Source organism: Sciurus carolinensis, chromosome 9 (assembly GCF_902686445.1).
Source record: "Sciurus carolinensis chromosome 9, mSciCar1.2, whole genome shotgun sequence".
NCBI lineage: Eukaryota > Metazoa > Chordata > Mammalia > Rodentia > Sciuridae > Sciurus > Sciurus carolinensis.
The window spans coordinates 55,847,867-55,872,359 of NC_062221.1; the positions used below are offsets into that span (position 1 = coordinate 55,847,867).

The 24,493-nt window shown below is 37.6% G+C and overlaps 1 protein-coding gene and 1 non-coding gene across 7 annotated transcripts in view; both read left to right on the forward strand.

Moving 5' to 3' along the window:
- The window catches only part of Senp2 (SUMO specific peptidase 2), a 35,400-nt gene extending 11,405 nt beyond the window's left edge, over positions 1 to 23,995 (forward strand). For 4 of the 6 annotated variants that reach the window (XM_047564289.1, XM_047564290.1, XM_047564291.1 and 1 more), the window contains 12 exons: positions 1,300 to 1,468; positions 3,302 to 3,405; positions 5,104 to 5,198; positions 5,763 to 5,814; positions 6,704 to 6,767; positions 8,881 to 9,057; positions 10,676 to 10,807; positions 12,451 to 12,654; positions 13,626 to 13,705; positions 17,967 to 18,051; positions 20,668 to 20,763; positions 22,698 to 23,995. In XM_047564289.1, the coding sequence (XP_047420245.1) occupies positions 1,300 to 1,468; positions 3,302 to 3,405; positions 5,104 to 5,198; positions 5,763 to 5,814; positions 6,704 to 6,767; positions 8,881 to 9,057; positions 10,676 to 10,807; positions 12,451 to 12,654; positions 13,626 to 13,705; positions 17,967 to 18,051; positions 20,668 to 20,763; positions 22,698 to 22,760 (1,321 nt within the window). In that variant the 3' untranslated portion in view covers positions 22,761 to 23,995. Of the gene's footprint in view, positions 1 to 1,299; positions 1,469 to 3,301; positions 3,406 to 5,103; positions 5,199 to 5,762; positions 5,815 to 6,703; positions 6,768 to 8,880; positions 9,058 to 10,675; positions 10,808 to 12,450; positions 12,655 to 13,625; positions 13,706 to 17,966; positions 18,052 to 20,089; positions 20,157 to 20,667; positions 20,764 to 22,697 lie in introns of all 6 variants that reach the window. The other 2 variants (XR_007110214.1, XR_007110213.1) reach the window with 2 other exon arrangements.
- Trnav-cac (transfer RNA valine (anticodon CAC)) lies at positions 725 to 798 on the forward strand. The gene has a single exon. It is a non-coding gene; the product is annotated as a tRNA-Val (tRNA).
- Positions 23,996 to 24,493: the final 498 nt, after the last annotated feature.

Consider the following 24,493-nt stretch of genomic DNA (forward strand, 5'->3'; position numbering starts at 1 on the left):
TATAATCTATATAGGTCATATTTAAATTTCTTCTTTATGGCTTTTTTCCCTACCCTGAACCAAGATCCAGTGCTAGATCATGTCTTGCATTTGTTTTTCATGTCTTTTTGGGGTATTTTAATTTGGAACACCTCCTTTGTGTGTCTTTGTCTTTAGTGGTATTAATATTTTAATTTTAATTTTTAGTACTGGGGATTGAACTCAGGGGTAACCATTGAGCTATATCCCTGGTCCTTTTTTTCTTTTCTTTATGAATTCCTGAGGGTCTTCTTGTAATCCTTCTGCCTCAGCCTCCTGAGTTGCTGGGATTATAGGCATGTGCCATTGCTTCTGCCTAATATTTTGTCTGATGTTTACTCATGATTTGCTTCAGATTGTGCAATGTTTTTATAGTAATGCTACATAAGTGACTTTGTATTCTTTTCAAAATATCATATTGAGGGGTATGATAATCAGTTTATTCCATTATTGGTAATGGCAGAAGAAGCAGATATTTGTCACTAGCTGCAATGACTCAAAAGGGGTTCTGTGACAATTTCTTTAGCATTTATTAATTTACTTTTCGTGGGGGTGGGGCACGGACAGGGTGTTGCCATGTTGCTTGGGTTGGCCTTGTACTCCTGGACTGAAACAATCCTCCTCCCTTTGCCTCCCAAGTAGCTGGGACTCCCAGTGCACACCATCTGTGCCCAGCCTAGCATTTATTAATTTATCATTCAGGGGCTGGGGATGTAGCTCAGTTGGTAGAGTGTTTGCCTCACACGCACAAGGCCCTGGGTTCAATCCCTAGCACCACAAAAAAAGAAAATAAAAAATAAAAAAATTCATCATTCAGCAGATATTACTTGAGAGACTCTTGGCTTAGGTCCTGTACTTAGATATAATGATAAAAAGATAGAATCTCTCTTTTTATAGACCTTATGATATAGCATGGTATATAGATTTTAAATAATCACAACAATAATTAATTTTTGTGGTACCGAGTGACTAAAGGAAAAGTAATATGGACATTGTGGGGATGTGTGCAGTAGGGGAGCTAAATCTGGGTTTGGTGTTGGATGATTGGTCATGAGGAAGAGAGCTTTCATGTGATAGCCCTCGTGACTGTAGGTACATATTCTCTAGTGGAATTCTGGGGTACCTGTATCTAGGGATAGATCTAACTTATACAAATGGTGGTTGTCTGACAAGTAACAAGCCTAAGCTAGGGCAGCGTAATCACAGGCTGGTATAGGATCTTGAGTTCTAGCACTTTAAGCAGTCTGGTGATACATTCTTTTTCTTATTTTTTTCTGTCAGTTTTACTCTAAACTCAGAAGGCTATAATAGAAGACCAGGTGGCCGTCGCCATAGCAAAAGCAATCCAGAGAGTTCCTTAACGTGGAAACCTCAGGAACAGGCTGTAACAGAGATGATTTCTGAAGAGGGTGGCAAGGGTCTGAGGCGTCCCCATTGTACTGTGGAGGAGGTAAGCCCTTTTAGCCTGGTTTCTTTAAAAAAAAAATTAATAAATATTTTGGGTAATAAATAATATATGTACTATACTAACAGTACAAAAGTGGGTAGAGTGTATGTTTCCAGTGTGCCTTCCATATCTGGCTTCCACCACCCAGTTTGACTCTTAGCAAGCAATGAATGTTACTGTATATGTTCTTCTAGAGATAATTTGGAATGTACATAATTGAGTCAATTTTCAGATGTAGTTTTTCCTTATAAAGAAGGAAAAGGAGTCATATTAGGAAGATTCTGAGTGCCTGAATTATTCTGTTTCTTTTATATGCTGAGAACTGTCACTACGTGAGAGTCAATGATGTGCTTCTCTGCTGTTTCCTCCCCTTTCAGAGCACTTAGCATGATGAAGAGATACTTTCCATTTCATTTCTCTCTTGAGGTCTTTACTCATTCTACAAAATTTAGAATTGTTTCTGTATTTGGCATTTCAGGACCATCAGCTATTTTAGTTTTCTAGATGGTTTTCTGAGTGAGTTGTTTAGTTCATCAGAAAAGTATTTATCCATTTGTTTACAATAATAAAAAAAAGAGTATAATAAAAAAAAAAAGTATTTATTTAGGTCCAGATACTGTGATAGTTGTGAGAAATTCAAACTTGAATAAAATGTGATCTTTGCCCTCTAAGAGTTTTTAGATAAATTGTAATTCAGCAAACTGTTAGGCAGAGAGTAAAAATGAACCACAGTTCCTGAAGAGAATTTTAAGAAGAGATATTAAAGACTTCAGTCTCTTAGGTGAAAAAACCAGAGAAGGATTAGTAAGTAAATGACTGTGGGGTAGACAGAGAGGATATATTCTAGAAAGAGTGGTAGGTAACATTAAAAAGGACTTTTTTTTTTTTTTTTTTTTTTTTTTAATTGATTAAGTGTGTTATAACAGAGGGAAGAGTCTGAGTCCCAGATGTCAGTCTTGGGTAAATACGTGTCACTGACCAAGATACCCTATGTGTTTAGGGGGAAGATGATGACTTCAGTTTTGGACATTGTTTAAAGTGCCTGTGCAACAACACAAGAAGACCTGTCCTGTAGACTCTTGGATATAGGTGATGGGAGTTTTGAGAAGAAGGCAGGGTTAGAGACACATTTTGAATTTTCTGCATATTGATGTTACTCAAATCAAGGGAGCTGATGAGATGATTCAGGGAAAGAATGTAGTGTGAGAAGCAATATGGGTAAAACCATCAGCATTTATGGCAGGCAGAAGAAGGAATAACCTTCAGTGGAGACTCAGAAAAGAAGAAGAATCAGAAGAGTTTAATACCCAGGAAGGCAAGGCAAGGTCAGCTGGTGGTGAGATGCTGAAGGGAGAACTTTATAACGTAAAGACTTAAAAAGAACATTGAATGTGGCCAGTAAAAGGCCACTGGTGATTTTGGAGAGACCAGTTCGATTTTGGAGGCTACAGAGTTTGATTATGCAAGTGGATTATTTCCACTGATCTTTTTTGCAGTTAACCCAATTTCATTCAACCTAATTCTGTCAAAAACTCAGATGTCATTAAGATTTAGCAGATAAGGTAAATAAGTGAAATGGGATGGAGAGCAAATGGCCCATCTAAAGGGGATAGTGCTATGTCCAGATTGTTGGATCTAATTTTTCAAAAGAGGCCATATTTTTGGACTTTAAAAAAAAATTTATAAGGTTGATGGTTAATTTTAAGAAACTTTCAAAACATTGTGCTGGCAAATAAAATACATCTGTGGGCTGCATTTAACCTCTTAGTCTCTGATTATGATTTACTTTTAGATTTAATGTGTTAGTACTTATCTACCCTGCTTTCGTTTATTCAGGGTGTTCAAAAAGAGGAAAGAGAGAAGTACCGAAGGTTATTGGAGCGACTTAAAGAAGGTGGTCATGGAAACTCTGTCCCACCTGTGACTTCACATCATCACAGGTAAAAATGAAATAAAAAGACAAATGCTAAAAAAAAAAAAAAAAAAAAAACAGACAAATGCTTTGTTCGACAATTTTTACTTTGTTTTTGGAGAGAGATTGATGGGATGGTCTCGTCAGGAAAAAAAAAAAAAAATGGTTAACACTAAAAGAATCAACCCTGCAATTTGCCTGGACACTGTATCTAATGATGCTTTGTATACAAGTGTTTTTTACAAAATTAGTTTTCTGTTAGCTTTAGAATGCTTTGTCTAAGTGAACTCTTACTTGAAATTCCAATGTGGAAAAGTGGATCACTGGTTGAAGTCAGTTTCCAGTGGCAGTTTTCCAACTTTCCCAACACATACACTTTCCATAATCTCTGTCTCTTTCTGCCTCTTTATTCCCTGCTTCTTCTCTCTTGCCCTTCCTTCCGTTTCTCTTTTCCTCTTCCTTTCTCTCTCCTTCACTTCCTCACCACAGTCTCTTGTTTTTTCTTTCCTTCTGCCCCATCCTCACCCCTATCTGTAACACACACACACACACACACACACAAACACACACACTCTCTCCCTCTCTCTTCCTGAGGCATCCCAGTGATTGCATTTTAGCATTCTTGGAAACCCTCTACCTTAGAGATAAGATTAATGTCACCCAGATCATAAGAATTTACCTTATTAGATTGCTTGTTATTGAAATAACTAATAATATGAGTAAATAAATTAGAGTGGCAGGAGATGTCTGGCCTGTGATAAGAGGACAAAAATGTGTGAGCTCAGATTTGAGGTTCACTTGCTAATTCTAACAAGTGGTGTGAAAATACAGATTCCACAAATTACGTAACAGCAAATTTAAGGTCAAAGAGTCACAAGACTCTTGAACTTGTTGAAGGCAGAAATAATAAATTCATTAAGAATTTTAGCTTTGTGAACTATGTTTTGTTTTATTGTTTTTTAATTCTCTTAAGAATGTTAGTATGTTCTCCATTTTGTTTAGCTACTGTTGGAAGCAGCAGTATGCTTGATGAACTATTGGCTTTGTCATTTTGGCAAAACTCTCAGAACTGGCTTTTTTAGGTTCCTGCTTTTGACATATTGCTTTAGAGTTCATTTAAATATATAGTTTAAATCATTTCATTATTTATTTATTTATTTATTTAGTGGATCTGGGAATTGAAACCAGAGCCTCATGTATGCTATGCTCTATCACTGCACTGCAACCTATAGCCCTTTTTTTATCTTTTAATCTGAGTTAGCAGATAGATTTTTCTTTGACTCAAGATGGCACTAGGAGTAGAGAACATCTAGCGGTTTTTTTGGTGGTGATACTGAATCCAGGGGCACTCTACCATTGAATAACTCCCATCCTTTTCTATTTTTTATTTTGAAACAGGATCTTACTGAGTTGTGAGGCTAGCCTGGAACTTTCAATCTTCCTACCTCAGCCTCCATAGTGGCTGGGATTAAGGTGTGCACCACTGTGCCGAGCAGAGAACATCTAGTTTTACAAATACAGAAAGTAGAGGTTAGGTACCTTAGAATCAGGGTTAGATTGCTCTTATCCTAGTCCCAGATGCTACTGTGTTGCTTCTTCATTGTTGTTTGATGTTAAAAAGTAATCAGTAACCCCTGTGTGGAGAAGCTTGTCAGATAGAGGTAATTAAGATTTAAGGTAGCTTTTCTTTTTGTATCTGATCTTCCTTGTTTTTTGTGTTTCTAAGCTCTCAAAGAAGTCATATAGACACATTAAAGACCAAAGCCTGGGGGGAAGAGCAGAATCACGGAGTCAGAGCAACTCAGTTTGTTCCAAAACAATGTGAGTTCCCAGATCTAACTTCGTCTTAATGTATGGACCTTAGTTCATGTAAGAGTGTGCCTATGAGGTTGAAAATTGACACACAAGTGGAAGATGGTGTCCCAGACCTTTAAACTCTGGTAAACCTCACAACATTGAGTGGTATTTACATAGTACCAGGAGTTTCATTTAAAAAAAAACTGTTTCAAGATAAAATTGATTCATAGAATACCTTTTGGTTATTATTCTTAGGCTCTATAGTAGCATATTTTATGACTAAAAAATTAATTTACTTATAATTCTTATTTTAACTGCCTATATTTCTCCACCAATTGTCTACTGAATGATACTAAATTAAAATTTATCAAATGAACTTATCACTCAGCCTGTGCTAAAGATATTTGAAGAACAGATTTATGCAATTTGGGGCTACTTAGTTTATAAGGAGGGCTGGTATCTTTAGAGTTCACTTCAGTGTTTCAGAGTAAATGAATGTTCTGATACTTTAAAAATGGTAAGTTGAAATTCTAGCCTGTGATTGATTAGTAAAGGAAACATTTAATCCTTTCTTTACCATCCTCACAGATAGAGTTGCTGAAACAAGGGGACCTCTATGTCCAATGAGAAGTGAAAAGAGGTAATTGTTCAGTTAATTCTTAAGTTTTGTTATGTATTTTCTCACTTTAGAAGTTATGAGCAACTAGTTTTGATGAAATTGTCAAGTATCTTTAACTCTGGTAGCTGGGCAAGCATATATGTACGTGTGTATAAATAGCTTTTGTGTGTGTGTGTGATATTGGAGATTGAACCCAGGACTTTGTGAATGCTAGGCAAATGCTCCATCACTGAGCTAAAAACTCCCAGCCCTTTTTAATTTTTTGGTGGTCAGGGTCTTGCTAAGTTATCAGGTCTGGCCCCAAATGTGCCTCACCCTCCCAAGTAGTTGGGATTATAGGTAAGCACCACCATGCTCCATAAGTAGCTCTTAAATCATATTCCTTGGGAGTGTGCCCTTAACCTCCTAGGCATCAGTACTTGGAGAAATAGCTGCTTCTTAGGAGTGTGGGCAAGGTGGCATCTCTGGGAATGAGTATCTCTAATATAAGACCAGTGAAGGTAGTTCTACATGTTTTAGGATTTTAGATATAGTTTCTTTGTATCAGAGTTTGTGGACTATGGCCTAGGTGCCAGGCCAGTTCTGGCCCACCTATTTTTTTTTTTTAATAAATAAAGTTTTATTGGAACATGATCATGCTCATTCATTTACATCCTGTCTGTTCCTATTTTTAAACTATAATAGTAGAGTTGAGAAGATGTGACTGAGGCTATGAAATCTGCAATACCTGAAGTGTTTACTATTTACTATCTGGTCCTTTTCAGAAAGATTTGCCTACCATTGGTGTAGAGGATTATGTAAACTCCAGACAATTTTTGTTTATAAATTAATCATTTCTAAAAATAGTCTAATATGGATCAGGTTAAAATCATGGGCAGAAGTCTGTAGTCTCTTAATTTTTTTTCCTCAGGTGTTCCAAAGGGAAAATTTCTGATACAGAGAAGATGGTAGGAATCAGACTTGAAAATGAAGGTGTAAGTAGAAACCCTTTTTATGTCTGTTCATTCACTGGATTTATGTTTTAATGCCCTTCAAAAATAAGATAGTAGGCATGTATTACTTTGATTTCTAATTCCATTACTTTTTTTCAAAAAGCAATAAGCTTTGAATATATATAACTTTTTGTGTCCTTGAGTTGCTGATTTTTATATTTTCAGTAGTTACCTTTCTTTATAAGAGACCAGCCTTATAAAGACTCCATACCAACCCTTATTGTATTGTATTCCTCCTTTTGGTGAACTTTTTTTTTTTTTTTTTTTTTTTTTTTGGTGCTGGGGATCGAACCCAGGGCCTTGTGCTTACAAGGCAAGCACTCTACCGACTGAGCTATCTCCCCAGCCCCAGCGAACTTTTAAAAACATAAGTCTCTAGGAAAGATATGTTCAGGTGTTTGTTTTCAGAGTCAGGGTTTCAGATTTACTTGAAAATTTTAGCAATCTAATGCTTAGTTTGATTTTGTATTTCTACATAAGAATAAAAAGTGTTTCAGTGATCTCCATAGCAATACTAGCATTTTTAATAATGGCAAAGTATTTTGATAAACATTCAATGTCCAAAAGAAATACATTCCTAAATTAGATCCAAACTTGAAGTTTTAGTTTATTTCATAATATAGATACATAAAATTATAAAAGCCGAGGTGATTGCTTTGTGTTAACTCACAGTTTGGTCAAATTTGTGTTCCCTAAGAATTAGAATTCAAAAGGCTAAGTCATGGTCTTATGTCATAAATCTTAGAACTTTCCCTTTTCTGAGTTCCCCATTTTCGGTGACTGAGAGTAGAGTCTTTTGTGTTTGTCAGTTTACACCTGTGGAGCAAAATCTGACAAAAGAAGGTAGTTAAACATGAGAGAGGACGGAGTAGAGGTATTTGGAACCTAAGAAATATATCCTTCTTCCATCTTTGCTGAACCAGGGGGAAGGACTAGTATACCTGACAGCTGAAGTGAAGAATACTGGCGAGGGGAGTTAGGACTAGTGGTTCTAATCCAGAGTTCCATTTCTAATAAATTTCCTATTTTAAGAATAGTTCTCCTACTAGATGACTTAAAGGTAATATTAAGGTTTACATAGTGTTGTAATAGGGAAGGGGCTTGTCATTGTTTCTGGGGTACTAGCAGAATTCTTTTTAACTTGAATGGTGGTTATTAATTAAAGTGGTGCATTACTGATTTGTATGTTTTTCTCTTTTTTACCCCATGTTTACTCATTTTTAATAGACAACATTACAAAGGATACAGATGAACTACCAGATGAAAGAGATGTGTGGATGTAGAATTTCCACCCTCCAAACTTCTGCATGTGTTTAACCATCCAGAAGCTGCCTGAACCCAATCTTTGGGCTTTTATGGGGGCTTCATTGTATAGGCATGGTTGATTACATTATTGGCCATTGTTGGTCAGCATAACCTTCCTGTTTTATGCATTTTTCTGTAATATATAATTACTTTTTTTTTTTTTTTGCGGTACTGGGGATCGAACTCAGGGCCTTGTGCTTGCAGGGCAAGCACTCTACCAGCTGAGCTGTCTCCCCAGCCGTATAATTACTTTTTTAAAAAAAAATGTTTTTTCGTTGTAGATGGACACAATACCTTTATTTATGTGGTGCTGAGGATCGAACTCAGTGCCTCACATGTGCTAGGCAAGCGCTCTTCCACTGAGCTACAACTCCAGCCCCTAAAATTACTTTTTAAAAGATGAAATAGAGCAAGTTTACTTAGCATAAGTGTAGCAGTGATGGGATTTTAGGTCACATTTTTAAAACTCTTTAAGAAAACTAAAAAAAAAAATAATAATGTTATTTTTAACTGGAATATAAAAATTGAAACTACTTTTCTTACTACTTTAAGGGAAAGTGGTGAGTGTTCTCTTTCATGGTTTGTAATTGAAGCGTCTCAACTTTAACTCTGGAGCTTCTTTGTTCTGCCTTGCCAGGACAGACACTGTGCTAAATCTACTTTATTCACTTGGGGGATTTGCTAATTCTCATCTTTTATGATAATGGCAGTGTTTTATATTTCATGTGAAATATATGTAATGTGTGCAAATATCAAGCATATCAATAAAATATAGAAACTTTTTGATCAGCGGAGGGGACACCGGCTGGAGCCTGATCTATCTGAAGAAGTGTCAGCTCGACTCCGCCTGGGCAGTGGAAGCAATGGATTACTCAGGAGGAAAATGTCAATACTTGAGGCAAAGGAAAAGAATTTCTCAGGCAAAGAAAGGGATAGAAGAACAGATGATCTCCTTGAACTTACAGAGGTATTATTCCTTGTGCTGATTAGAATAAGGAACACATTTAAAAAAATAACCTCAGTTACTCTAAACTTGAATGAGTATTTTGTTTTAAGGAGTTTTTACAGGCAAGGGATGAATGTTTGAAAAAATTAGAGTCAGGTCTTCTCACTTTGGCTACCTTGATCATTGATGCTCTGTGAAGTTGGTCTAATGGATCAAATATAATGGATTCTTTGCAGATTCTTTTTGTACCCTTCAAACATAAATTGTGCTATATAATATGGGGTTGGCATTAAGTATAATAAGAAAAATGAGAGATTACACTTCATTTATGTATGATCTATCAAAATGTATAAATGCATTCTATTGTCATGTACAACTAATTAGAACAACAACAACAACAAAAAAGAATGAATGCTTTGCTGGGCTTGGTGGCACATGCCCATTATCCCAACCTCTCAGGAGTCTGAGGCAGGAGAATTGCAAGTTTCAGGTGAGCCTGGGCAATTTAGTGAGACCCTGTTTCAAAATAAAAAAAAAGGTCTGGGGCCAGGTGCATTGGCACGCTCCTCTAATCCCAGCACCTTGAGAAGCTGAGGCAGGAGGATCCCAAGCTAAAGGCCAGCCTCAGCAACTTAGCAAGACCCTGTCTCAGAGTAAGAAACAAAAAGAGCTGGGCATGTGGCTCAGTGGTATAGTGCCCCTGGGTTTAATCCCCAGTACAGCAAAAGAAAAGATTTTTTAAAGTAATGATTATGGCTTACTGAAACATCCCTTTCATTGATTATTATATTTGAAAATAGTAAAGGCTTATAGAAAATGAGGAGATGAAAGTAGTTAAAATTCCTATTTTAAAGGTAAACCCATAGTCCCACCCCCCATGTCATCTTGTTAGCTAGTGTCCTATTCAGTGTATATTTCTCAAGCATTAACTATATATATTGGACATGGAGGTAGAAAGAGAGAGAGCTATAAAGTAACCAAATTGTGTGCAATGAGGAGAAGCAATAGAAAAATCATTTGGATGAAAATAACTTTGATTGAATTTACAAATTCCATTTAGTAGCTTAAATATGCATTTGTCTACACAGTCCTTTAGAATAATGAAGCCATCTAGTCAACAAGGATATAACCTTTAGTAAGATTCTAAGTCTGAATTTTTTTAAAAAAATTATTTTTGATGTATTGCAAACTGAATCCAGGGCCTCAAGCACGCTAGGCAAGCTACCACTGAGCTATGCCCCCAGCTCAGTTTGAATATTTTCTTTTCATTTTCTTTTTTGAGGGGTGGGGCTGGAGATTGAACTTAGAAGCACTCAACCACTGAGCCACATCCCTAGCCCTATTGTGTATTTTATTTAGAGAAAGGGTCTGAGTTGCTTAGTGTCTCACAGTTGCTGAGGCTGGCTTTGAATTCGTGATCCTTCTGTCTCAGCCTCCCGAACCACAGGGATTATAGGCCTGTGCTACCACGCCCAGCTCAGTTTGAATATTTTCCAAGTTTGAATTTTCTAAATCTTTGACAGTGTTTTTTCTCAAGTGTAATGTGTTGCTAAGACGAAAGTCTTTTTTAGTCTGACTTTGCCCAATATCTGTTAGTGGTTCTATGCTAAAATAGCAACCTTTGCACTTCCTAATTTAGGACATGGAAAAGGAAATCAGTAATGCCCTAGGCCACGGCCCACAGGATGAGATCCTAAGTAGCGCTTTCAAATTGCGGATTACTCGAGGAGATATCCAGACCTTAAAGAACTATCACTGGCTGAATGATGAGGTAAGTTCATTCTTTTTTTCTTCCCACTTTGACTATCATCATGTTTAACCATTTGTTATCTATAATCAAAGTGATTCGTACCTAATTATAAGGGGTTGGTAAAACAAGTTTTAGGTTTTTTGTTTTGTTTTTTTAAACAAAAACATCCCAAACCTTACAAAGGTAGCTATTTCTGCCACAGTATTTCTCTTATGCATCTGTTCTTATCCACTATGTCATTTTTAGTCTTTTTTTTTTTTTTTTTTGCGGTGCTGGGGATTGAACCCAGGGCCTTATGCTTACAAGGCAAGCACTCTACCAACTGAGCTATCTCCCCAGCCCTCATTTTTAGTCTTTAATGACATTTTTATGAATCCTGATTGTCACTAATAAATGGAAAGTATTTTACTTGTGTGATGTGATGTCTCTTCCTAATGCTATAACAAAACACCTCAGACTACAGAGGTAATATGCCAATGGTAGAAATTTATTGTTTTTAGTTCTTTAGGCTGGAAAATCCCAGATCAGGGCACCAGCTGATTAATTTCTGGTAAGGGCCTGTTCCCTTGCTTCTAAGATGATAAGAAGGAACATTGAATCCTTACACATGACAGGGGTCAAAAGGAACTAGGCTGTCTGCATTCAGCCTCTTTTATGAAAGCACTAATCCCACCCACAAGGTTGAAGCTGTTATGCCTTAATCACTTCCCCAAAGTCCCACCTCTTATTATCCCATTGGTATGAGTTTTGGAGGGATACACAGATTCAAACCGTAGCAAGTGATAACTCCAGAGAGTTGCCTAATTATTGTCTTGAACACCTATATATTTAGCAAAAGATGGCTCTTAGTTCTTGGCAGGTTTCTAGTTATTCCTTTCCTCTGTTGTTTAGTCCCTGCATTGCTTCCCGTTGCCTTCCTTTTGCACTTCCCCATGCCTAGTTGCCTATAAACATTCTCCTCTCCTCTCCTTTCATCTCCTCAGGAACATTCTACATCTGAGTTTTATCCCCAGTCCTTTTACTAACTATGTTTGAGACAAGCTATACCTAAGTTGCCAAGGCTGTCCTGGAACTTGCAATCCTCCTACCTTGGTAAACGTTCTGGTAAAACTAGAATGTTTTGTTTTACTTCATAAATGTAATGTGGTTTTTTTTGTTTTGTTTTTTTGAAATACAGGAAAAGTAAATTATTTTTCAAATTACTATAGATACTTTGGCAACTCTTTCCAGTTAATATTTTTTAAATTGAGGTATAATTTTTATATTGTAAAATTTTCTTGTAGTTAATTTTTCTGCGTATCTTGTGTGATAGAGTTGCATTCACCTTTTCATTATTTCCCAGACTTCTTGGTTCTTACAAGTGTTACTCATATGTCTTAAAAATACAATTTTTTTTTGGCATTCTGGGGATTGAACCTAGCACCTTGTGCATGTTAGGCAAGTGCTGTACTACTGAGCTACATTCTAGCCCTTCATTCCCTCTTAATCTTTCCCATTTTCAGTGATCAGTTTCTTCTTCCATAGACAGTCCTTTTATCTCCTTTTATCCCCTTTAGGACCTTCCCTAAGCACCTCACTTTCTAATTCATACTAACGAAAGTAGAAACTTAGTTTCAGGAATATACTTGCCTTGTTCCAACTTTTACTTTGTTGGTATTTTACAGGTCATTAATTTTTACATGAATCTTCTAGTGGAAAGAAATAAAAAGCAAGGCTATCCGGCACTTCATGTATTCAGTACTTTCTTTTATCCTAAATTAAAGTCTGGGGGTTACCAAGCAGTGAAAAGATGGACCAAAGGGGTAAATCTCTTTGAACAAGAACTTGTTCTGGTGCCTATTCATCGGAAGGTACATTGGAGCCTTGTGGTGAGTTAAGAGGGTTAATTGTTGGCATTTAAGGAAACAAACTATTTTCTTAAATGATGAAAGTTATTCTGTGTTCAGTGAAAGACCAATAGTATGTATGAAGGGCATACACTAAAGAATCTCTTCTCAATTATTATTATTTTTTTTCCTGGCAGTACTAGGGACTGAACCCAGGTCCTTGAACCTGACAGGCATACACTTTACCACCAAGCCACATCTCCAGCCCTTTTCTAATTTTTAATTTTTATTTTGAGACAGAGTCACACTAAGTTGCTGAGGCTGACCCCAAACTTACAATTCTTCTGCCTTGGTCTTGAGTTGCTGGGGTTATAGGCATGCTCTACTGTGCCCAGCTCCCTACTTATTTCATCCATTCACTTATTATTATACTGAAGGCTGAATCCAGGGGCTCTTTACCACTGAGCCACATTCCCAGCCATTTTTAGTTTTATTTTGAGACAGGGTCTTTCCTAGGGTTAAGGCTGGCTTTGAACTTGAGGTTTCCTGCCTCAGCCTCTTGAATTGCTGAAATAGTGGGCATGTACCACTGCACCCAGTTTCCCAATCAGTTCTTAAGTTGGACAACTTAGAAAGCTAGAAGAGTGATTCCTGCACTTGAGGAGCTTTCATTTCTAAGAGAAGAGTTTTGTAATTTTATTTGTGTATTTAGTTTCATTAATAAGATGGGTCAGATGGTATAGGTTTATTGAAGAAAGGTGAAGGTAAAGGAGAAACAAACAAAAAAAGCTTCTATTTCTTTATCTAGAAATAGAAATATATAATATTAAATTCATCTGTGCTATTTTGTAACTTTTGTAACTTTTTTAGAGCTAAAACTGGGTCTACATTAATCTGTGTTTGTACATTTGTTGATATTTTTTAAAGATGCTTTTGTTTAGAGATATATTTTGTGTGTCTGTTAATGTTTAAGATATTTCAGTATCTCCATGTTGCTATCCTTCCCATTATAGGTGATGGACCTAAGAAAAAAGTGTCTTAAATACCTGGATTCTATGGGACAAAAGGGCCACAGGATCTGTGAGATTCTCCTGTAAGTAAAGGCTGGAACTTCACTGTAGTCTCATTGTGCCCTCTTTGATGATGTCTCTTTTATTTAATTCTAATAAGCAGCTCTGGGTGGCAGTCTCTTTTTTCTTTTCCTTTCCTTTCCTTTCCTTTCTTCTTTCCTTTTTCCCTTTTCTTTCCTTTCTTCTTTCCTTTCCTCTTTCCTTTCCTTCTTTTTTCCTTTTTCTCTTTTTGGTAGCAGGGATTGAATCCAGAGGTGCTTAACATTGAACCACATACTCAGCATCCTCCCCCCCCCCCCTTTTAAAAATATCTTATTTAGAGATAGGGTCTCAGTAAGTTGCTAGGGCCTCACTGAGTTGCTGAGGCTGGCTTTGAAATTGCAATCCTCCTGCCTCAGCCTCCTAAGCCGCTGGGATTACAGGTGTGCATCACGGGCCCAGCCTGGATGGCAGTCTTTCTTTTTTTTTTTTTTTTTGCAGACTGCATTTTGATTCATTGTACAGAAATGGTGTGCAACTTTTTGTTTCTATGGTTGTACTCAATGTAGATTCACACCATTCGTGTAATCATATATGTACATAGGGTAATAATGTCTGTCTCAGTCCACTATCTTTCCTTCCCCCACCCCTGTATTATGTATCATCATCCACTTATCAGAGAAAATATTTGGCCTTTGGTTTTTTGGGATTGGCTTATTTCACTTAGCATGATATTCTCCAGCTCCACTGGATGGCAGTCTTAATGTATAGTTAAGACTGTCTTCCCAGTGGCTCAGGGCTTAATTTGAATCTATCTTTTTGTTTAAAAATAACCTAATACCTGATTTAACCTGAGAAATCCTATTTAATAGCATCATTGAAAACGTTTGCCTTGTGTTATAATGTAAAATATATCTTAATGTAGTCCTGTGACTTAAATTAGATTTTTTGGGATTAATACATTATTCTGAATGTTTAAAGAATTATTAGTTGGAGCCGGGTTCGGTGGTGCACTACTGTGATCCCAGCGGGATCTGGGGCTGGAGGATTGCATGTTCAAAGCCAGCCTCAGTAATTTAGCAAGGCCCTAAGGAACTCAGTGAGACCTTGTCTCTAAGTAAAATACAAAAAAGGGCTGGGATTTGCCTAAGTGATTGAGTGACCCTGAGTTCAATCTCTAGTACCCCCCAAAAAGAAGAATTTTTAGTATTGGTCCTGTAAATTCTGAAATCCACTTATGTCTCTGTGCTTTCCATGGTAGTTGGGCTCATCTCATAGAACCCAAGGGCAGTTTTTAAATTAAAATGTATGGCTTGTGGCAACTATTCCAAATGCAATAAGTAGTTCCCCCTTTATCTGTTAGTATATATTCTAAGTGGATGCCTGAAAGCACTGACAGTATTGAACCCTACATATATTATGTTTTTTCCTATGTACCCTTCAGCATTACCACGCAGTACCAGAGTTAATCTGTCCTTCCATATTTCTTGTCATGGAGCTTCTTTTGCATCATTATTTCTTTCTCTTTGGAACCATTATTAAGTAAAATAGTGTTACTTGGATACAGGCACTGTAATACCAATATAGCCAATCTCATAACCAAAACTGCTATTAAATACAGGTGGGTAGTGTATACATTGTGGATATGCTAAGCGAAGGGAAGATTCATGTACCAGATGGGCTGGAGGAGATGATGTAAGATGTCTTTGTGCTACTTAGAATAGTATACAATTTAAAATTTATGAATTGTTTATTTTTAGAATTTTCTATTTAATATCTTTGGATAATGGATAACTAAAACTGTGGAAAGTAAATCACAGATAAGAGGGTACTCCTGTAGCAATTGCTGGAAACCTGCCTTTAAAGCATAATTATTATCTGTGACATGAGTTGGTGACATGGATTTAAAAGTGAAGTAGCACATCAGGAAGAACCCCTCTCCCCATCATACTTTTTTTGTTTTTGTGGTACTGGGGAATAAACCCAGGGGTTCACCCATGCTAGGCACCTAGCAAGATAAGACCCTTTTGAACCTCCTCTACTCACTGGAAGCAAATGCAGGCTCCATTTTTTTTTTTTTTTTTTTTAAGTTGTAGATGGACACAATACATTTATTTTATTTATTTTTGTGTGGTGCTAAGGAGCAAACCCAGAGCCTCACGTGTGCTAGGCAAGTGCTCTACCCCTGAGCTACAGCCCCAGCCTGCAAGCTCCTTCTTTTACCTTTAGTAAGAATGAATGGACATGCTAAATGAGTCTTATAAAGAAAAGTTTTGGGTTTTCTAGAATATATTTTTTTTAGTTGTTGATGGACCTTTATTTTATTTATTTTTATGTGGTGCTGAGGATCGAACCCAGTGCCTCACACATGCTAGGCAAACTTGCTACACCTCTTAGCTAAAACCCCAACCCAGTTGTTCTTAACAATAATTAGTTCATTTATCTGTACTCCACCCCCAATTTGTTTTATTGTAAAAGATCTTTTCAACTGGGTGCAGTGTTGCACACCTGTAATTCCAGTGACTTGGGAGATTCAGGTAGAAGGATCACAAGTTTGAGGCTAGCCACAACAACTTACTAAGACCCTATTTAAAACTTAAAAGAAAGACTGGGGATGTAGCTCAGTGGTAGAGCACTTGCCTAGCACACATGAGGTCCTGAATTCAATCCCCAGTTTTAAAAAAAACTTATATTTATGGTCATTTATCTTGAATGAAAAAGAAATTTTTAAAAATCATAAAATATACCAAATTATATATAATCCTTCTGTTCTTTCCTATGTAGGATATAAAATGTATATATGTACTTGTGAGTGCATATACACGTATATTAATATATCATTGCATGCATAGACACTGCTAATTACTGTTTATTGAACTCATACTGTTCGATTTTGTTTACTGTTTATAATCCTTTTTCTTCCTTTCATTTGAAAGGATCATTTCCTGTGGGCATCCGAGTTTTGTTCTTTTCTGATGCACCTAGTTCAGTTTTTTCTCAACCTTTTTTTCATTATTCTCCCCACTCCCGGAGAAAATTTTAATTTAATTTTTCCATAATAAGAAAAAATACCACTGGTGAGTATGTCCCAGCTAGTTGAGCTTTGGAAATACCTATGATTTTTATCCTCTAAAAACCATATTTTACCCTGTTGGGGACAGTACCACCCCCATTGAGAGTGTATGTCCTGGTCTAATGCAGGCTAACCTTATATACACCTTAGAATTAGAACTGATTTCTGGGTTATTGAGTTTGATAACCTGGAGAGGTGGATAAAATTAATCACTCTAGTACTTAAATATGTATCTCTTAAGAATAAAGAAATTCTCCTATATAACCACAATGCTATTATCACACTTACAAAAATCAGTAATATGTAATATATGGTCCATATTCTGATACCTCCAGGTATCTCTTATTTCCCCTCACCAGTCCAAGAACCAGTCAGGGTTTGACATGTTTTTAATGTCTTTTTAGTCTCTCCTTTAATTCAGAACAGCCTTCTTGCCTATTTAATTTTTCAAGAGTTCAGGACATATGTCTTATGTCATAGTTATTTTAAATTGAGAAAAAGCAAGTTGTTAAATGAGAGTTTTTTTGTTTTTTTATATATAGTACCTAGGATTGAACTCTAGAGGTGCTTTACCACTGAGCTACATCCCCAGTCCTTTTTATGTTTTATTTTGAGACAGGGTCCTGCTAAATTGAAGAGAGTCTTGCTAAGTTGCTGAGGCTGGTCTCCAACTTGATCCTCCTGCCTCAGCCTCCCAAGTTGCTGGGATTATAGGTGTGCACCACTAAGAATAAAATGTATGTTTTAAAATTGTGTGTATAGCCAAGCACAGTGGGGCATCCCTATAATCCCAGTACTTGGGAGGCTGAGACAAGAGGATCACAAGTTTAAGTTCACCCTGGATATCTTATTGCAAAACACCGTTTAAAAAATATAAAGGGCCAGGGATGTAGCTTAGTAGTAGAACACCCCTAGGTCAATCTCCAGTACCAAAATAAACAAGCAAACAAAAAGGTGTGTATGAAGGTGTATTACAACAATTTGGTAATAGTAATTATTTCTGGAGTGGTTATTATAGTGGTTAGTGATCTTTTGCGTGTACAGTTTTTGCTAGAAAAAGAGAATTCAAAATGAAATTTAAAAACCAAAAAGCAGTCACATTTTTGAAAAGCTAATGTGACTTGGATTGAGAATAGCATATCTGTTAAACATCACAAATTCCTTTGTCATAATGGTCAATTTCCTAGGGATTCATTGATCTATTCATTCTTTGCTATTTTTGTTTTCTTTAGTCAGTATTTACAGGATGAAAGTAAGACCAAAAGAAATATTGATCTAAATCTTTTAGAGTGGACCCACTACAGCATGAAGCCACATGTAAGTGATATTCGTCTACATTTGACCTACTTTGTTTCATTTACTGACTGTATATTGTTCAGTCTCGGCTTCCTTTCTACCCTCACTTCACTCACTGCTTTAAGCGTGCATGGCATGCATTCTCCTAAAGTATACTTTTTTTTTTTTTTTTTTTGGTGCTGGGAATTGAACTCAGGTTCTCATGAATGCTAAGTACATACTCTACACTGAGCTACACACCCCCAGTCCTAAAATAGACATCTTTTTTTTTAATAACTTTATTTTCTCTTTTTATGTGGTGCTGAGGATCGAACCCAGTGCCTCAAACAGACTAGGCAAGCAGTCTACCACTGAGCCACAACCCCAGCCCCTAAAGTAGACATCTTAAGAATGACCTACTTCCAAATCTGCAGCCATTAATTTAACCAAAATAGTTCCTTCTTAGTCTTTAACTTCTTGTTCCAAATCTGTTAATTCTATTAAAGCTGGTTTTTGGAAAGACCCAGTTCCAATATATGAGAACCAGCCCCAACGTGCCATGAGATCCAAGAAAGAGGTAGACAGATCCAGGATTGTACAGTGCAAGTAATTGGAGACTTAATAAAGTAGTTGGGATTTAGGTGACTTCATTCAAGCCAGGATTATCTGGTTTATCTCAAGTGAATATGAAACTTAGACACATTGCTTTCACTTACTCTGCCGTGTCTGGTTGTGAAGCTCCACTTATTACTGTACTGTTTTGTCTATTTGAAGTGTGCTGGGAGATAGTGAGGAAAACTGATGAGAGTTACTCAGAGGAAGTTCCTGGCACTCATGACCCAAGGTGGCTGCAGTCATGTCAAATTGAAATATATATATGTATACACACACACACACACAAGCACATTTCAGAGAATTGGAAAAACAAAAAAAATAAAGTTAAGTCAGTTACTTTTCTTAGTCAGTGCTAATGAGAGTTTAAAAGTTCTTGCCCAAAATTTATCTGGGGATTTGTTTATTTAGGTTTTAGGGTCCCATGCCATAGGTTTTCAAGAGTCAAGCATGCTGAATCTCCTCCCAATTCAAGATTTAAAAACGTATCCCTCTTTGAATCCTAATGACTATGCTTTAAAGTTAGCCACATGAATTCCGTTTTAGCTCTAACCTGTATATGATGGCTCCACAATCTTCATGCAAAAACATTTCCATTTCTAAATTCAATCATTTGAAAGTTGAGCCTTGAAATTTACTGAGGAGAGGATAGGTGTAAGAGTCGATTAGGATCAATACTGTGTTCTGGTGTGGAAAATGTAATAAAAAAAACAAATACTCTTCCTTTGTAGATTGGAGTCTGTAGTTCTGTGTCCTCTGAGAGAAGCCAGCCCAGGGAGAAAAGTATGAGGCACCTAGCATATGTATGGGTCATGTGCATGTTCTGTCTTTTCTTTTCTACAGCAATCAACTGTATTTCTGTGAATAAAAATGGAGCTTTTGTCATTGAGTGTGTTTTCCAGCAGTGAAATCAGTTTCTACTATCTTGTACTCTTTATGACTAACAGCCCAAGTGTGTAAAGGGTTGGCCAAGATTAGGATAAGATAGGCCTTGGGCTATGTAAGTTTACCTCCTGTGGGTTTGAAATCTGCCATCTTTGGCTTATGATGCCCTTCCCCCACCCCACCCCCAGTACTGGAGATTGAACCGAGGGGCATTTTACCATTGAACTATAACCTTATATCCTCAACCCCTCTTCCTGTTGTTTGTTTTTTTGTTGTTGTTTTCTTTTTTGAGACAGGGTTTTGCTAAGTTGCCAAGGCTGGCCTTGAGCTTGTCTCAATCCTTCTGCCTTAGGCTCTCCAGTGGCTGAAATTACAGGCCTGCACTACCCTGTCAGGCATTATATGCTCTGCATTATGATGCTGCTTGCAGCAAGTTCTGTTTCTGCTTCAGGGACAGATTGTAATTGGTTTTAACCTATCAGAGGCTTTTAAGCCTGTCAAAGGCTTTTTTATTTGTCCCTCTTTCTCCCTGCCCCTAACCCCATATTTTTTATTGGTACATTGTGTCTGTTCCTCTTGATAGGGGTCCAAAGCAGTAGGCCTGTTTTCCTGGCTAGGATCAGAAGATAAACTGCAGTTTCCAAGTATAGGTTAGTTGCATTTTAAGTGTATCTTTGATTAACCTACACGTAACCCTTTTTAAAGTTATAACTTTCTGAAATAATTCTGACTAGCATTCCTGTTCCTAGTAATACACCTTCCAGTTTGGTTTCATTTCTTTTCTTTTCCTAAGTGCTGGGGATGGAACCAGGGCCTCATGTATTTAGGCAAGTGCTCTCTCATATCTCTAGGCTGCAACCCCAGCCCTCAGTTTAGTTTCTTTGAGTGAGAGCGAAGAGATGGAAATCTTACTTTGCTTTTCTCCTTTCTCCTAAAAAACATTTTCCATGGAGTTTCATACTTTTATGTCATGATTAGGATTTTTATGAGTAAAGCTAATTGTGTTAGTGTGTGTGTCTGTGTGTTTGTGCAATACTAGATTTAACATTTACCTTTATAATACTGTTTTTCCACAGTATTTAGATATTTAGAAAAAAAAATCTAAGGAAGTTGTATTTGTCGATACTTTACCACCTCCTCCCTTTGTTTTTGTAATTTTAGGAGATTCCTCAACAGTTGAATGGGAGTGATTGTGGAATGTTTACTTGTAAATATGCAGATTATATTTCTAGGGACAAACCTATCACATTTACTCAGGTGAGTAAAGATCCTTCCTTATCCACTTGCTTGTTACTATACAAAGTAGAACACTTTACCAGTCAGTTCCTGGCACACATTAAGGCCTCAATTATAGGAGTTGCTCTACTACAGCCTTGTTATGGTAGTAGCCCTTGGGCATAGCTCTGCTCTTGCCAAAATCAAAGGTTGTCACGTCATCTGCTCTCAGGTTTATCCTCGTCTTTGGTGACGAATGGAATAATTTGCATGCCTCTGAACTCCATTGTTCACTGTTATTTTTAGCTAAAGAGGGGGACATGTGAGTATACATAATACCAAGGAAAAATTTAGGCCTTGTGAAAACATAAGTTCAGGTCTAAGATATGACTATGAATACTGCTATTCTTTTCTGTTCTGGTTAGTTTGGGTTCCCCATGGCTCTGCATTTGAGTGAAAACTCATGTATATTGGGAACTCTTGAGAATTTCTGTTACAACTAAGGACAACCCCCATTAAAATAATTTCTCTTCAGCAGACCTCAATTTGATAGATGTTTGCGAAACAAAGCTTTGGAGCAGCATGAAGTAACTAGGGGTCCCGTGCTGAATTCATACAATTGCAGTCTAAAGTAAAGGCACAGTTTGACTAAGAATGAATGTACAGTTTTTTACTCTTATGTTTTAACTATTTAAAATAATATAAGAATCGGGCTGGGGAGATAGCTCAGCTGGTAGAGTGCTTACCTTGCAAGCACAAGGCCCTGAGTTCGATCCCCAGCACCGCAAAAAAAAAAAAAAAAAAAAAAAAAAAAGAAAAATAATATAAGAATCAACCATAGCCAGGCACAGTGGCACGTGCCTGTAATCCCAGCTGCTTAGAAGATTGAGACAGGGGCATTGCAAGTTCAAAGCCAGCCTCAGCAACTTAGTGAAACTCCGAGCAACTTAGCAAGACCCTATCTCAAAATAAAAAAACAAAAAAGGGCTGGGGATGTGGCTCAGTGACTAAGTGGCCTCTAGGTTCAATTCCTGGTACAAAAAAAAAAAAAAAGAGTGAATCCTGTGTTGACTCCCCACCCCATACCAGGAACTCACTAATAATTTATAATAAAGTCATATGCCCTAACTATTTATAATAGTATATTAAGGGTGTGAACTTTGATTCATCAGAAGGTAGGGGGTAGGCAGTTGAATTATAGGTCATTTCAATATTTTGTTTTGCTTCTTTAACAATTGGCCTATGCAGTTATTGTCAATTAAGGCAATATTAAGGCAATATCATTAAGCAAAACATATTCTCATTATATTCTCTCTCTCTCTCTCTCTCTCTCTCCTCTCTCTCTCTCTCTCTCTTCTCTCTCACTCCTCTCTCTCCCCTCTCTCTCCTCTCTCTCTCGTTCTCTGCAAGGGATTGAACCCAGGGCACTCTACCACTGAGCTACTCCCCTTCTTATTTTGAGATAGGTTCTCAGTAAGTTGCTATGGCTGGGATTACAGGTGTGCCCCACCACACCCAGCTACATTTCATCCTTTGCTGCTAAGTTTAGCAAGGAATTGATTATTCTTTGAACTTGAGATTTCAAGGGAATAAACCGTTTTTTTAACAGAATTGACAGTGTATAACACTAGTAAAACAAATTTGTAGATCAAATTCTTTTCTTTATATAAATAAAGTCCACTTTTTTCATATAAAAGCAAATAATATTCATCATAGAATGTTTTGAAAGTACGTTTAAGTAGAAAAGTTGCCCGTTGTGCCATCTCTTGCACTTCTGGTTTTGATACTCATGTATTTTTTTCCCCCAGTGCTGGGGTCCAAACCTGTAATTATGAACATGATACATTATAAAATGTCAAGGTGGACGTAACTTAAAGGACATGAACATCCACTTCATTTACGTGGTGACACCTACAGGTTGTGATGCTGCGCTCCTCAGTGTGTAACTAGTGCGTTGTTCGTGGGATTTTTTGCAGCACCAGATGCCTCTCTTCCGGAAGAAGATGGTGTGGGAAATCCTTCATCAGCAGTTGCTGTGAGAACGCCCCCGCCTGCTCCCTCTCGCTGCTGGTGGTTCTTTCACGGACGTATCCATATACCTCATGCATTGTGGGTTAAAAAGTCCCTGCATCATTTCTGTTCTCTCACAGGTACTGAGCTGTCAAAAGTGCATGGAGGCCCCTTTCTGCACTACAGTCCTGACTTGGGGTGTGGAGGGGCTGCTTGCAACCCTGTCTGTAAGGCTGTGCCTGCTCAGAGCCCTTGACTGTTCAACCCACACAAGAACAAATGCTAATTATTATGTTTTTTGTTTTTAAGAGTTCTTTCCCTATGAATGTGGGAAATGCAGGATTTATTCTATGAATTGTTTTTTTTCCGTGTTTGTTCACGTGTATTCATTTGCTCACTCATTTGCAAACCTTGGGTGGTGGCCATTTTCCACTGCTCTTTTACAGTTAACTCTAAATTACTTGTTTGAACTATTTATTTCTGAAAGGAATGTTAATCAAACTGCCACTCCCTGCTGAAGGTCAGGAGGGACCTCAGTGGGGAGAGGAAGGAAGTGTTAATTAACTTTTCTAATGCTGGAGCAGTAACTGCCAACTTGAAGTAAGGGGTCTCCTCTTTTTTGAGGCTGGAAAATGCCAGGAGAAACAAAAATGCTGTGTTGTCGGGGGCCGATTGCCTTTCAGAAGAAGTCTGACACTCCAGCATTGGCACAGTGTTGTGGAAAAGCAGCAGTGTGGCCAAGGAGCTCTGGCCATCCATGTGTCTTCAGAAGAGTATCATGGTCATCGTAAAGACACTTCCCTTTCTGGAATTGAGGTGACTTGGCTGACTCCTGAAACTGGATTCAAAGTAACCATAGACCCTAAATCTTCATTTTCACCCTAGATGTGATTGAATATAAACCTCAGTAAGGGCTGGCCAGAGCTGTCCATTTCACAGGATAGTATTCAGTTTAAAGCTGTTTTTCCTCAGAAGTTTTTTTTCTTTTTATTAAGCTCAATTCAGTTTTGTACTCATTAAGATTAATATCCCCCCACTCCACCCCTCTTCAAATCTGTGGAAGAAGACTTAGCACTTGGCTCTGAGGTTATATAATAATCTATTTTGCATATGAAAGTTTGTATTTAACTTTTTTGTTCATTAAAAATCTTACAGATGTGGTTATGCATTTTTAATTTCAGAAAGTTTAGAGTTGGTCAGAACATATTTTGCAAGATCTAGTGCCTAGTGTTGCTTTTATGATGTAATAAAAGGTTGTCTGGCAGAACCTGGAAAGTATATGCTGAAATGATTTCTTACCCTTTCCTTGCTTTAGCCTTCCAGACTCATTCTGGTACATAAAAGTGAAAGGTAAAACTGGAAAAACTGGGTGCGTGTAAGCTATTCATGTAAGTGTCCACCTGGAGGGCCCAGGCTGCTGGTCACAGAGGCATATTGGTTATAACGATTGGAACCATTTTTACTGTGCCCTGTAAAGGTCTTGGTATGCAACATGGGGTCTGCCATGTGAAGTAACGCTGCTGTGCCTACTTGGTGACCAGATCAGAGGCTGTGTGGTCAGGTGAGAACTAAAGGGCTAGCCAGTTGTACTAGCTCTCTCTCAGGCTGGGGCTGCACAGAGAACCCTTCCTGCAGCGTGATCCTTTCCCTGGGGCTGGGCCAGTGAGTACTGAGAGCAAGCAGCCAGCACAGCCAAAAAAGCTCTGGGGCTTACTGGGTCTGCGCTGTTCTGGAACCTGGTTTCCACTGGGCACCAGTCTGT